This window comes from Heteronotia binoei, chromosome 6 (genome assembly GCF_032191835.1).
Source record: "Heteronotia binoei isolate CCM8104 ecotype False Entrance Well chromosome 6, APGP_CSIRO_Hbin_v1, whole genome shotgun sequence".
Lineage (NCBI taxonomy): Eukaryota > Metazoa > Chordata > Lepidosauria > Squamata > Gekkonidae > Heteronotia > Heteronotia binoei.
The window spans coordinates 36,648,496-36,663,267 of record NC_083228.1 but is presented as its reverse complement, the minus strand read 5'-3'; the positions used below and the strand labels follow the sequence as shown (position 1 = coordinate 36,663,267).

At 41.1% G+C, this 14,772-nt stretch overlaps 2 protein-coding genes across 2 annotated transcripts in view; both read right to left on the bottom strand.

The window, feature by feature from the left end:
- LOC132574288 (lipase member M-like) overlaps positions 1 to 4,675 on the bottom strand; it is a 31,414-nt gene extending 26,739 nt beyond the window's left edge. The window contains exons 1-3 of the mRNA XM_060242648.1: positions 4,353 to 4,675; positions 3,023 to 3,092; positions 1,675 to 1,768 (exon numbers count right to left, since the gene is read on the bottom strand). Coding sequence (XP_060098631.1) covers positions 1,675 to 1,768; positions 3,023 to 3,092; positions 4,353 to 4,675 — 487 coding nt within the window. The remainder of the gene's footprint in view (positions 1 to 1,674; positions 1,769 to 3,022; positions 3,093 to 4,352) is intronic.
- A 3,391-nt stretch (positions 4,676 to 8,066) lies between these two features.
- The window catches only part of LOC132573651 (lipase member M-like), a 61,998-nt gene continuing 55,292 nt past the window's right edge, over positions 8,067 to 14,772 (bottom strand). The window contains exons 6-10 of the mRNA XM_060241266.1: positions 13,853 to 13,989; positions 12,240 to 12,386; positions 10,267 to 10,338; positions 8,776 to 8,841; positions 8,067 to 8,547 (exon numbers count right to left, since the gene is read on the bottom strand). Coding sequence (XP_060097249.1) covers positions 8,314 to 8,547; positions 8,776 to 8,841; positions 10,267 to 10,338; positions 12,240 to 12,386; positions 13,853 to 13,989 — 656 coding nt within the window. The 3' untranslated portion in view covers positions 8,067 to 8,313. The remainder of the gene's footprint in view (positions 8,548 to 8,775; positions 8,842 to 10,266; positions 10,339 to 12,239; positions 12,387 to 13,852; positions 13,990 to 14,772) is intronic.

The following is a 14,772-nucleotide window of genomic DNA, read 5'->3' as shown; positions in this document are numbered from 1 at the left end:
TGGGGGTTAGCAAAGGCTACCGCCATATGATCCAGAAAGCCCTGGTAGTCAGTCAGCAGGGGTGATGGGGCTAGAAGCAAGGGGGTAGTCCATTTAGCTGCCTGCCCCTTTAAGAGACCACTTCCAGCACTTATTTTTTGACCCTCTGTCCATTGTATCAGATCAGCAAGAACAAATTAACATGATTAACATGTGGAATTCACTGCCACAGGAGGTGGTGGCGGCCACAAGTATAGCCACCTTCAAGAGGGGTTTAGATAAAAATATGGAGCACAGGTTCATCAGTGGCTATTAGCCACAGTGGGTGTGTATATATAAAATTTTTTGCCACTGTGTGACACAAAGTGTTGGACTGGATGGGCCGTTGGCCTGATCCAACATGGCTTCTCTTATGTTCTTAAATCCCTCCCAATCTATCTGATTGGCCCTCCCCTTAGTCCTAATGTGATTAATCATCTAAGCAATCAGTTGAAGGCAGGGAAGGCTCCAGGCCCAGATGGTCTCCTACCAAGCTATTTATAAACAACAATCGACTGCTAAACCCAGTTCCCCTGTTTGGAAGTCAGACCCATGGTATGATAAGGAATGCCAAAAACTGAAACACCAACTGCATGGAGTATATCGCACTTATCGTAACAGCCTTGCTATCAATATCCCTTTGAGCTACTCCTCTGGCGACTCTCTTCACAGTGATCAATAAAACTTTTTTTCATTTTATTTGATTTATATCCCGCCCTACCCCACCAAGGCGGGCTCAGGGCGGCTCACCACACAGAAATTCTAACAATAGGGTCTAAGAATTAAAATACATAATAATTTACATACCGTATTTTTGGACCATAATACGCACTTCCCCCCCAAAAAAAAAATGGGGGGGAAATTGTGTGCGTCTTATGGTCCGAAGGTACGTACCTTTGGGGGGGGGCGATCCGCTGCCTTTGCCTCCGATCCAGTGCTTCCCCTGCGCCTGCCTGCCTGGCTCCATCTTCTTCAGGCAAGCGCTGGGATCGCTCCATGTGGCCCCACCGCAAACCCAGCACTTCGCAAGCGCCGGCTGCGGGGAGGGCAGCGTGCTTCCTCTTTGTCTGTCTGCCTGGCTCCACCTCGGATGCTTAAAGCAAGCGCTGGGATCGCTCCCTCTGCCCTCCGATCCCAGTGCTTGCTTTAAGCATCACAGATGAAGCCAGGCACACAGGCAAAGAGGAAGCACCCGCCCCCTCTGCAAACCCAGCGCTTCGCGAGCGCCGGCTGTGGAGAGGGAAGTGTGCTTCCTCCTTCTCTGTCTGCCTGGCTCCACCTCTGATGTTTAAAGCAAGCACTGGGATCGGAGGGCAGAGATAGCCTTATATGGCCTGGAGCCAGCAGCACACCTTGAGGGCTATGCACTCTCCTATGAACCTACCCAATCCCTCCAGCCATCTTCAGAGGCCTTACCAACTAAGATTAGGCAGGTGGCAGCCCGGTTTCATCTTGTTTGCCAGTTTCTCATTTGTTAGCCTTTCTCCCTGTTTGTGTGTTCCTACATTTTCATTGGTTTTGCACTCATTTAAAAAATATATATACAACAGTGTCTTTATGCTTCCTTATGAAGGCACTGTTAAAAGCAGAGCTTCATGTCATATTCTTTTGCCTAAATAAAAGTATATCACTTTACATTCCCACATTTTACTTTACCTCCTGGAATTCTGCTGAGACTCAGATAATACCCATCATGTGTGAGTACTTCATATTCTTCACAAGGATAGTTCCAGTACTGGATTTTCTCACTCTGTGGATACAAAAAGAAAATGTTCAACAAACATTATACTTTTGGTGGAAGTTGAAAGATTGCCTCTGAGAGCTAGTAATACAGGATAGATGATAAAATGACAGTTCTGTGAGTTAAGTTTGGTTTCTTGGGGAGTTGTATGTGGGAAAGGAGGGGGATAGAAATCATAGCAACTACAGTGGTTCTTTTTGTCTGAGCTCAATGTACCACATTCATAAATTGTTCAGGATTCATTTTGGGTTGGGCTTCTTCCAGATTCGCAGTTCCTTGTACAGCCAGCATAGTGATCAGTAGCCACATCCTGTAGCACCTGCAAAACAAAGCATATTTTAGACTTGAAAGGGAATAATATGTTATTGTTTTTAAAATGTGTACGGATTCAAGAGAGCTATTACACATTTTCAGGGTTTTGTAGGGTTTTCTGGATTGGATCACATTCAACAACAAGGTAGGGAAAGTGTATATTTAAATATCCTCCTACAAAAAGAGGTGGGGAGTCTCCCTATCCATAAATAAATGTAACAAGGAAAATACTAGGCTGAACTTGATTTCTCAGAAATATTTATTTTCTATTATTGTGATTTCTATGTATGCATGCATTGGAACATACTTGCAACCACCCTCTTGCTGCCTGAAATGAAATCTAGGAAAAACTTTATCACTAAACTTTTCTAATTGTACATATTGTAGCTATCAGTAGATGCTATTAGGAATCAACCCACTGATGGATCTCTACCAGCTGTTTAGCATCGCTAGCTTATCCAACAGACACATTATTAACCACTGGGTTTTATATTCACAATGGAAGCTGTCATTGCTATCTCCTCATCTTCTATTCTTTTTCATACATACATATTCAATTTGGTTCATTTCCTTTTATTTCTCTATTTATTTATTTATTGCACATTGCAATAAATTGCAAGCAATTATTGCTCAAAATATAATTTTCAAGTAACTTTTTTAGTCAGTACTACCAACTTCTGGAGGTCATGAGGACAGAATCAGTAAGAATTTTGACTAAGAGTTGATTTTAGTTTTCTGCAATGTGAAACTATAGTAACAGTGCCTCTGCATTTCAAAATCGTTCCCAACATGTCAAAGTTCTGATGATAAGGTGTCATCTTTCTACCTAAGCACTGCATTCCTAGATAGACACTGTATCCTGTTGACGCACAGGGCAAAATCAGGGAACCAGATAATCATTATTCAGCCCCCTTGAAAGTATATATAGGGAAAAATCCAGTACATTCCTACCTGGTAGCTGTTCTCAACTGTCACATTCTGAGCTGTAACCAGAGGTCCTGTTTCATAAGCACTGAGACAACTAGCAATTAAGAGAGGTACAAAAATATCTTTGGAGATGCCAGCAACTTTGTTATGACCTTAATGCCCCAAAGGATTCTTTTGTAAATGACTATGGATTTTGTTGGCCTGACTTTTGGGACTCCAGAGCACATGCAAATGGCAAGCCAGGTCTGAAGAGAGCCTTGTGCACCTGTCTCGCTTTTATGGCATTGCATTAAACATTGGCACAAAATGGAACATTGCATTAAACATTGGCACAAACTAGTTTCTACAGAACTTAGTATCCACTCTTACGTGAAAACCACTGGATCTGAGGTGCTCTGCATCAGAAGTGGCTCTTTTGTCCTGCTAATTTCTCCACCATGTTGCCATTTCTTTATGTACTTGTAATATGAACAGAATATCTATACTTCATTCTTGGAATCTTTAATTCAAACAGGAAAGGTGATGTACTGAGTGACAAGACATGTTGAAGGCAACATACTTTATTGGCGAGTACATCACAAGAGAGAGACACGTGGGCCGGGTCCTGATTATATACATTCCCTGGAACAACCCTCCGTCTGGCCAGATCCAATCCTGGCCAGCTAAACTTCCCACCACAGATCTTGATTGGCAGAGCGTCTTAGCGAGCTTCCACTGGTCGCCTCTGTAGCGTTCGCTATGTTGTAACATTAAGACTTAATTATCATAACAGGTGATACTCTTGTTTCATCTTTCTTTCTTTGAATAAAAATATACCTGGGCTTTTATATTTTATATATTTAATAACTGTTTATCTTTCAGGCTTTGAGGAAGCCACATCTTTTTAAATAAATACGTATTACAAAAATCATTTTATCCTAATAAGTGTCCATAGTTTTATATACTTTTGAAAATAGTTATCCTTTTCACTTTGTTTTATACATGCAAGTCCCATGATTCACAACATTATAATTAACAAGTGGGGACCCACAAGAAACTTGTGGAGAGGGGGCATTCCCCCACCATTGCTTCTTTCCCTCTCCTCCATTTTCTCCTTTCTTTCTCTCCCCTACCCAATATCTCCTTTTTCTTTCCCTCTCCCCATTAAGCCTTTCTCTTCTCCTCCCACCAAACCACTACCCCTATCAAGCCCCACCTCCACCCCATGGTCCCTTCACCAGTCGCTGTTGCTTTCTTCCCTGAGTGTGACCCAAAAGAGTTCCTCTATTCCAAGGGAAAGGGTGACAGAAATGTCAGGGGTGGGAGGGTCAGATCACCATTCTTCCTTTCTACCAGCCCTTTTCAGGCCCACTACTCTGGCTTGTCCTGCTGCCACTGGATTTCGATGATGCCGCAGGCTCGGCCAGACTCCCAGGTTCCTCTTCCCCAATCTCCAGCTGATGCAGGGCTGGGTCCTGTGCCGCTCAAGACTCCACCAGTGGCAGTGGGCCCAGTGCTGAGTTTGTCAAATGCCTCCCTTCCTTGATTCCTTGCCAGGTGCTCAGGGCTCAGCAACCTGGGAAGCCCACTGCCACAGCTGGGCCCAGAGCAGCTCCCAGTATTCCTTGTGGCTGTGGCCAGGCCCAAAATGGTGCTCAACATTTCCCATCCCTGTAGCTGGGCCTGGATCAGCTCCATGGAAGCAGCAGCAGCAGCCAGGCCCTCAATGTCAAGTTGTGTTGCCTGTGTATCACAGACACCACTTTTTATTTCGGGGGGAATTTAACCCCCCCCCATATACTTTTTTAAAATATGTAAGATTTTTCTGCACACCTGAGGAGTGTCTTAAGTGTGCAGAAAAATCTCTTTACCCTCCATGTGCTCCCTATTTGCAGAAATAAGTACCCATATTTCGAGTACAGTTGAGAATTAGGTATATGGATATAAATCATCAGAGATCTCTCTGGTAATCATAGTGAGAAATTTGCACTGTAATGTATGCACAATTTCCAACACAGAAGACATGTTAGTTTTCTCAACCAGTTTGAAACATTACAGAAAATGCTACAAAAGATAGGACAAAAGATATTTAATTTAGTATTTTCTGCTTAAGATAAGACACAACTTTGCAGACAATGAAAACAGTAGTTTAATAGCACACATTTCAAATTTCAGTCTTTGTTTACAAAGAATGAGACTTGGGGAGGGGAACAGTTTAGTAGTATACAGAGTTTCTGTAGACTTTTAGTGCCACCTATCGGTTGCAGATATTTCTCAAAGAAAGGATGCAGGAAGGAAGCGGTAAATGAAATAACAAACCTGTTAAGATTGTCCACTGCACCAAAACAGGTAGTTTCCCAATCAAAGCATATTTACTCTGGGGATTAAGTAGCTAAATGGGGGCAAATCCACGGATGATTTTGTGCTGATGTAACAGTAACAGCTGCAGCGGTACTTGCTTTCTGCAGCCCCCCTGTGGGATTTCAACAGATGCATACTCCTGTCCACAATAATGCTGATGCTGTAGTACAACATACCTTGCGCCTTCCTCTCATTTTCTAATGTCAAACTTCGGCAGGAAAGTGTTCCTAGGCATATATTTTATTTATCTATAGTATTTTGCGACTGTCTTTCCATCCAAAGGTAGTTAAGGTGTGATGCAAGCTTAGATCAGCTAAAATAATTCAATCACCACATATTTGAGTCAGGAGTGCCTTGAAGACCAATGAGATTTCCAGGGTGTAAGCTTTCAAGACTCAAAGCTTCCTTCATCGGATACCCTTCAAGAGCTTTGATCCCCAAAAGCTTTTACCCTGAAAATCTTGCTGGTCTTTAAAGTACCACTGGACTCAGGTCACCTCGTGCAGCTGATTCTAAATTCCCTTTCAATTGTAGGGAGTACCGCCTGGGGAGATAACCCTGTTCCTGATACAATATACCTGAAGCCCTCCTTCAACAGACAAATGTACATACATATTCATATACAGTCTTTATTTCAAAGTTTCCGGTATGCTATCAAAAAAAGTAGGGGGGAGTACTCATGCAAGTTAGCGCACTGTCCAATAATTTTGGGATTTGTCTTACATTCAGGTTCACCTTCCATTTGAGTAAATATGGTAAATGTTATATATCAAAGGCAGCAATTTCACTGGGGCAGGTGCAAGGAAACAAGGGATTGCCCCTGGTGAAGAAATCCCACAAGCATGCAGTTTTGCTGTTTGGTATGCTTTACAAATGAAACACTAAAAATGAAACAGGAATAACAAGTCTCGGGGATTCCTTTCAGTATTTCAGCCTTGCAGCGTTCATCTCCAGTGTAAGGCACCTCCAATAGCAGCTGCCCTGCTGCATTAGTTTCCTATTTACATAAGGCTTTGTTGTGCAAAAGAATGTTCGAAGCTAGGACTGGAGTGGCGGTTGACAGGCCAATGGCTGATGCAGTGAGTCGTGACCAGCACATTTGGGTTTTTATATTATAAGGGTATTATCTAATGAGACATAAAACATACAATTTATTTATAGAGGGGGGGATGGTCATTGACCATATGATGGCAGAGAGCTCTAGACTATTTATTGGCCCCAAAACTGGTCTTATCTTTTGTCCAAGAGCTTTTCTTTTTCTGTTTCAACATTATTGAAAGAGAATATGCTTATGTTATTTAAGGTGAACACTATACCTTCATATGTGATGGTAATGTGATTGGCTTAAATTGTTTTCAGACAGGGTAATCGAATTATTGACAGCAGTTTTTCAATGTGAGTTAGACAATACAATTGAATACAATTGAATTTGTACTACTGAACTATATATAAACCAATCAATTTGAGACTTCAAGTAAATTTTGTTGCAAAAACAAGTCACTCAAAGAATATTTAGACTATGGTATAATATCAAAGGCTGAAAACAGATGCATGTGAAGAGATAATTAAGTAACCAGTAAAATCTGTTACACATAGTTACCTCTTACTGTGCACAAGCTGAAATTGTCTGTATATATATTTTGAAGTTGTATTTTGTTTAGGTAGTTCGGTTTTTTTGGATCTGTGTGTTGTTACAGAAAATAATAAATAAACAAACGAACTTTCAAGTTTTCTGCAGAGATTTCAGCTGCCTTGGTCTCTCTCTCAACTTCCTTTTAACTATCCCAGTCATCTTCTAAAGGTTTTTCTTATGCAATCAAATAGTGCTCCAGCATTCAGTTGATTAATCAGTTCATTTAACAGCCTTTTGATCAAGTAAAAGTTTTGAGCAATCACAGTCTCTTGTGCCACCCTTCTTTGTATCATCTCATAACTATTAGTTTTTTTCCTTCAAAACTATTGTTTAATTTGTATGCAAATATGTGTTGATTTAATTGGTAATCTAACTGATCAATTAACACATAATCAATGGCTAAGATTTCTTTTAGTGATTATCTTAAATAAAGAAGCACAATTTAAGGACAATGATTACCTAAATCTATATGGATTAGCATTAAGGACAATGATTACCTAAATCTATACGGATACAGCACTGAAAAAACACAGAGCAATGAGCTATGAAGTTATCATATCCTATATATATTAGTACTTTTTTTTTCCTGATGAAAAACACAAACTTTTAAAATGTGTCTTGACAGTTATCTGCATCTCCAGAACAGATAAAACAAAACAAACAATATATCATTTTACCTGTGATATTTCCAAGGAACTTTAGATCAGACAATTTTGAACAGCTTCTACCTGGCTTTGTAGACAAGGTGGATTTTGAGAACAGAATACAAGGAAGAGTTAAGTTTGCCATAGATCCAAGTGGGTAGCCATGTTGGTCTGAAGCAACAAAACTAAGTTTGAGTCCAGTGGCACCTTTAAAATCAACAAAGTTTTTATGCTGGTACAGCTTATCCCAGGAATATAACTTTGTTGGCCTTCTAAGTGCCAATGAAGTTAAACTTTTTTTAAAGTTTGGCATAACTGTAGATGTCCTGGAAAGGAGGGAGTTAAAGAGCATAAATGCCTTGGTTTGGAAACAACAGAGTGGCCACACACATTTATATACTATAGAACTAAAAAACAAAACGTTTTAGTATGTTGCCTTCAACATGTCTCGTTTTAGTTTTTAATAAAAGAAATTTTTTTAATTATTTTTTTAAATGCATGCATCTATAGTAAGAACAAATTAGGAAATGCAGCAAAATATTTTGCTATTAGATTCTAGAGAGAGATGCAGTTTTGTAACCAATTAAACTCATCCATCCACTGAAAATAACAGGAAGTGAGAACACAAAAATAAGCACTGTGAAACCAACAGATGTACCCTTAAAAAATCCAAGTCCTTAATCCCAGTACAAATGAATTCACAAGTGTTTCTCCATCAATCCAAGGATTTCCACATACATGCGCTGAGCAGCGTCTAGTCCCCAAATGAAGTCCCAGTGAATCCAATCAGGAAAATGTTTGTAATGAATGAGATTAGTGATTCGAGACAATAATTCCATAATTTCCTTTGGCTGGCAAACCCAATCCTGTCCTCCACTCCACACTGCTATCGGCACCATGATCTCTTCTATCCTGTACAAAGGAGGAATGGTCTGGCAAAAGGCAAAAACCAAACAAAATTAATTTAATTCACCACAGAAATTCCAGCTAAAGCAATATTGAAATTGTGGTGGATCTATTAAATTTAGAAGACAAATCACCCCCCCCACCACCACCACCACCACCAAAAGGACTCAATGCACACAACTATTTATAGGGCCCCCAGCATTTGTTTATTCCTTTTCAAATACATAGAAAATAAAAATACAGCATATTCCTACCTGGTTGTATTTTTCTATATTTCTTGAGCCATAGTCAAAGAATCTGAATTCCCCTGTTTTAGCTGACTAGAAAATGAAATGGAACACAGGAGTTGAATGAGTATATTGGTATATCACAGAAATCCAAGATTTGGGAGAGGTAACTTGTGAAGAGCATTTCATTATGATTATTTTATGATTATTTTTTTAATCATCTCAACATGATTAAACACTGACATAAGGGGGTTTTTAAATAAAGGAGGAGGAGACAAGGATGATGATGAGGAGGAAGACATTGGATTTATACCCTGTCCTTAATTCAGGGTCCCACAGCAGTTTACAATTTCCTTCCCTTCCTCATCTCACAACAGACAACCTGTTAGGTAGGTGGGGCTGAGAGAGCTCTTAAAGAACTGTGACTGACCCAAGGTCACCCAAGCTGGCTGCATGTGAAGGAGATTCAAACCCAGTCCTCCAGATTAGAGTCTGCTGCTCTTAACCATTACACCAAACTGGTTTTAAATTGTTGACCTTAACTAGTGGCTTTTATATATTTTATAGCATTTTGTTATTATTTACATTGTAAGCCTCCTGGAGCTCTTATAAGCTAGAAAGGCAGCTAATAAACATTTTAAACTAAGTAAAAGCGCTGCACAGATAATTTAATTAACTAACTGGCTTAATAAATTAAAACTACTGTGTAGGATTCTTACTAGTTCAGCAGAATGGGCAAATGTCACAATATCATGTGAGTTAATTTAACTCTTGCTACATCAGGTTGTTTGTTAAAAGAAATGGAGTTGCTACCCTGATCATGATAAAAGAGCTGGCTGCAAACTTTGCCATCCATAGAGACTTTTGGGTGAGCTCATTGTTACGGTTTTATAGTGATTGCTTCACTACATGGCAGTTCAGATTTCTTTCTCTGACTAGTTTTCTCTGTTGCCTTTTGTTTTCAACTATTTTCAGTACATAGGATAAGTTTGCTATTGATGCAGGAACATTTCTGCCTTTTCATTAATCACTAGTTTTCTATAGTTAGAAGATTAGGTGGCTGATTTCTGATTAGAAAATCAATAGTGACTGATTGGGTCTAGAATTATCACTACTGAATATGATCATTTTGTCCCAGAAATAGAGTTGGAGAGCAGTTAAACAAAGCTATTATATTACAGTATTGTAAACAGGCCCGCGGCGCAGAGTGGTAAAGCTGCAGTACTGCAGTCGGAGCCCTCTGCTCACAACCTTAGTTCGATCCTAGCGAAAGCTGGCTCAGGTAGTTGGCTCCAGGTCAACTCAGCCTTCCATCCTTCCGAGGTCGGTAAAATGAGTACCCAGCTTGCTGGGGGGAAAGTGCAGATGACTGGGGAAGGCAATGGCAAACCACCCCCTAAAAAGTCTGCAGTGAAAACGTGAAAACAACGTCACCTCAGAGTTGAAAACAACTGGTGCTTGCACAGGGGACTACCTTTACCTTTTTAAACAGGCAACATTCAGTTATAGTAACCATACCTGACTCCAGTGAATTGAATTTTTCACAGATGTATAATCTGGGAATATTGATACATACACATCGGCACGGCTCTGTAAGAAATTATTTACGGGTCATAAGAAGAAAGCTGTGTTGGATCAGGCCAATGGCCTATCCAGTCCAGAACTCTGTGTCACACAGTGGTCAAAATCCAGGGGCTATCAGGAGGTTGACCTAGGGGGCCAGAACTCCAGAAGCCATTCCACTGTTGTCCCCCAAGCACCAAGAACACAGAGATCACCGCTCCAGGCCTATGACTTTTTCCTATTGGAACAGGACCCATTCTCTCATGCACTACAAATGGACTTAAGGTGTAGATTCATTACAATAGCTACTAGGGATGTGCAAAAAAAGAAGAAAAAACTAGTATTTTTCTGGTTCGGGTCTACTGGACCAGGAAAAAAATCAGAATTTCCAAAAAATCCCAGATCCCAATACTGGTATTTTCTGGAAATTCCATTTTTGTGTGTGTGTGTCCAATTGATTCAAGAAGAAAAATACTGGCTAAAAAAAGCCAGTGGGAAACAATTTGCTCCATGTGGGCACAGTCGATCTTGCTGGGCTTGCTTCTCCTGCAGCCTTGTTTAAACCAAGATGCAGGAGCTGCTGTGCTGTACAGAGCACATTGATTCTGGAGACACAGAAGATCTTGGCTGGGCTCATTTCTCCTGTGGTCCAGTTTAAACCAGGTTGTAGGAGAGGCAAGCCTCAGGAGCTGCTGTGCCACCAAGAACAATGTGGTCCATGCAGCACAGGAGATCCTGGCTGGGCTAACTTCTGGAGCCTGGGTTAAAGCGTGCTGCAGGAGAAGTCCAGCATACGGGGAGGAATTTGTTCCCAGCAGCACAGCACATCTTGGGGCTGGTTTATTCTGCAGCCTGATTTAATTAAGGCTGCATGAGAAGCGAGCCCCAAGCCAAGCCAGCAGGATAGTCTGCCACCCATTAGAACATCAGCTCCTCAAGCTGTCTTCTGCAGTCCCTTAAAACTGTAAAGGGACTGCAGTAGAAACCTTACAAACAGTTGAGAGGCAGAAGAAATCTGCTCCGACCTCTCTGCTGTTTTCGGATTTGCCTGGCAATCTTTAAATATATTTGGTGTGTCTGTTTTTTGGGGGGCGGGAAGGTCAGTTTTTCCAAGAAAGCCAAGATTTAAAAAATACACCAGCATAATATGTTGCTGGTGGCCAAGTGAAATTACTATGCTAGGGATATGTATAGAAATCACAGCTAAGGGACCATTCTAGAAACTTCAAGAGATTTGCTAGCTAGCTAGCAGAGGTACTGGGATGGTAAGGCTGGGAAGAAAAATTTCAGAGGAAGGACACTGACTGGAACATTATCTGTTAGGTGAGGAGGTAAATTAAGAGAAAACATTCATTCCTGTCAAAAATCAAGCTGACATCCTTATCCAATGACCAGAGCAGTAGCAGATTAGCTTTTTGTATATGACTGTGGTGGCAACAGTAAAATCAATCAAACCAAGCAAGCACGGCCTGCTTGTACTAATAGCAGGGTGATTGTTCTTTCCTGCTATCTACAAGTGCTTAAAAGTCAAGCTTGTTCCACTGTTTGATCAACATATTCGAACATATATATATGAAGCTGCCTTGTACTGAATCAGACCCTTGGTCTATCAAAGTCAGTATTGTCTTCTCAGACTGGCAGCGGCTCTCCAGGGTCTCAAGCTGAGGTTTTTCACACCTATTTGCCTGGACCCTTTTGGGGAGATGCCGGGGATTGAACCTGGGACCTTCTGTTTCCCAAGCAGATGCTCTACCACTGAGCCACCATCCCGCCACAAAGTGACCTGCTGTGCAAAGTAATCTGTTGTACATCTGCCCGTCATCTTGCTTCCTTATACATTTGTACCAACCAATCCTCAAGTGCACTGAAGCTGCCTCTGACCCTTTTCAAATCTTAATACTAAAAGAAAATGAAATACATAAGAATACCTGATTTAAATTTTTTTCATTAAATCCACTAACAAGAAAAAGAACTTGCTTGCAAAGCACATCCAGTAACTGGGAACTGCATTTTTGGGCCATACTTGCTCTCAGTCTTGGACTCAACAGACACAGTTCTTTCGTCCCAAATATAATCTAGATACAAAAGGGTGAAATCTTCACTTCATGAATTGCTCAAATATATTAATACAGCAATAAATGTACCCTTATAGGTCATAGCATGTTTGTGTGTGCACGCACATGAATATAAAAGAAATCATTAAAGGGAAGGAGGGCTGCAGATTATAGTGCCCTGATCAAACACTGTGGAGTGATGTCGTGTATATGCAGAAATGCATGCAAGCAAAGGATACTCCCTTTGCTAGATGCTGCAATAACTGCCCAGGCACACACATTGCCCACAAGAACTTCAATTAGCCTCTGTTTCTGTTTTGCATATGTAGGAACTCCAATATGCACATGAGAACCATTGAACCACAACTGTCTGTTTTCCCTTACATGCAGTTCTTTTGCATACTGGTTTTTCACAACCTTAATAACTCTTGTCTGGTGCATCTGCTGAATCCCTCAATATGACCTTGCTTTGTTTCTATCTATGTGAAGAAGTGTGCACATGCTAAGTCTCTGTTCTTGCATGTACCCAGGGGATGAGCTTGGTTTGTCTTGGAGGTGCTGCCAGGCTCTAGCTTCATCCTCACATCTTTTTGTTAGCACTTGCATTTACATACTAATTGGCTGTCATTGATTGATTTTATTACCTGATCCTATTTCAGCTCTGTTTATGCATCTTGACTCTGAGTGGCCCTTCCTAACAAAACATGCCATTAATTTAATGGGATATGCACTATATAAGGATTACCAAACTCAAGGTGGGGCCCAGAGCTTCCAGACTAGAGTTTAGGCCCACTCACAACTTTAAGGCTAGTCAATCTTTCAGCTCACAAGCAGAGTCAGTGCAAGGGGTTTTACTGTCCCAGGCAAGAACCCTCCCCACCACCGTCCCCCTGCTGGTGCAGTGTGCCCTCCCTCTCTCCCCCACCCATGTGCAAAGAAGCCAGGCAGCGACATGTGCTCTGTTCCGAGCCTGCCTTCCCTTGAAGGCAGGCTCAAAGCAGCACACATATTGCAGCCTCTTTTGCCTGCCCAGGAAGGTGAAAGTGTCGGGGTGGCCACTTCTGCCACCTCTCTGCCTCACAGAGAGGCGCAGAAGCAGCCCCAAGCCATCCCCCAGCAATTTAAAGACCCGCACCAACCAGCTGGTTGGCAGGGTCTTTAAATCCAGCCAGGGGAAGGTAGCAAAAGAAAGAGTTAATATTACTTTCTGTTAAATTGGCTGGGGATTATTGGATGAGGTACAGAGATAGCCAGGGGGACACAAAGCAAAATGTGCATCACAACACACACACACCAGAATTTAGACCAATTTCAAGCATTCATTAAAAAACTAACACTTTGAGGACAAAAGGGTGACGGTCCCAAAATACAAACAAGTAGTGATCCAAACAGAGCATTTGTCCATCACTAATGCACATTGTCATTTTTGCTGGAAAAATGGATACATAAAACTCAGACCCAAGTCTGACTCATCATTATGCACATACCTTCAGAAATGCTGTTGGCAACCACAGTATTGGTGAAAGTAGACTTCTACTGTATCTGAATGTATATGCAGGTCCTAAGGCAAAAAACATCTTAATTTTTTCAGCAAGTTCAGGCACCACAGAAAATGCCACAAAACCTGTCATAATGAGAAATTCCATTTTGTAGACTTACTTTGTTTGAAGTAATGCATTGTTTTCAGACAGATGGTTGTTTAAAAACTTATTATGTCAAGATAGGAAGAGAAATTGCCTAAACATAAAGAGCAGGACCCTGAAAAGGCAGCACAGCAATATTCCACGTCAATATTCACAAGTCATTGAGAATTTTATCTGAACCAAACAAATTTATGGGTGTAAACTGCCTGAGAACTTTTTCCAAATTCAAAAATCATTAATTTTGAAGCCATGAAAATTCCAAGAAATATTCTCTTTAGCATGAATGAAATGTTTTTAAAGTCAAGACTACTCATTCAGAATACATAGTAAAAAAGAAGAGGTCACAGTGTGATGAACAGACCCGATCTAGCCTGCAGGCCCTATTCTACCATGCCCTCCAAAGTTTTTCTCAACACCTGGAGAGGCTTCTCTGTCTCCAGTAACATGTCACCACCACCTATTCTTTTCAGGAATAACCTGCTGAGATGGTCAGGACTCCCAGTTTCCCTTCCAAGTTTCCCTTCCTTGCCTCTGTGGTCTCCCACTGCTCAGCATCTGGTCACCATGGGAACAGTTTATTGACTCATGTGCCCTTCAAGGAATAGCTACTTTCCAACTGTCTGCCGTTCCCTTGGCACTTCTCTTAGAATAGTTGGTCTAGGATGTTGGAGGTGTATGTGGTACAAAGAACCACTACCAGCATCAACAGTTTAAAGTATTTAACAACATGTTTACAAGCATACTTTTAGCACAGCACAAGATTG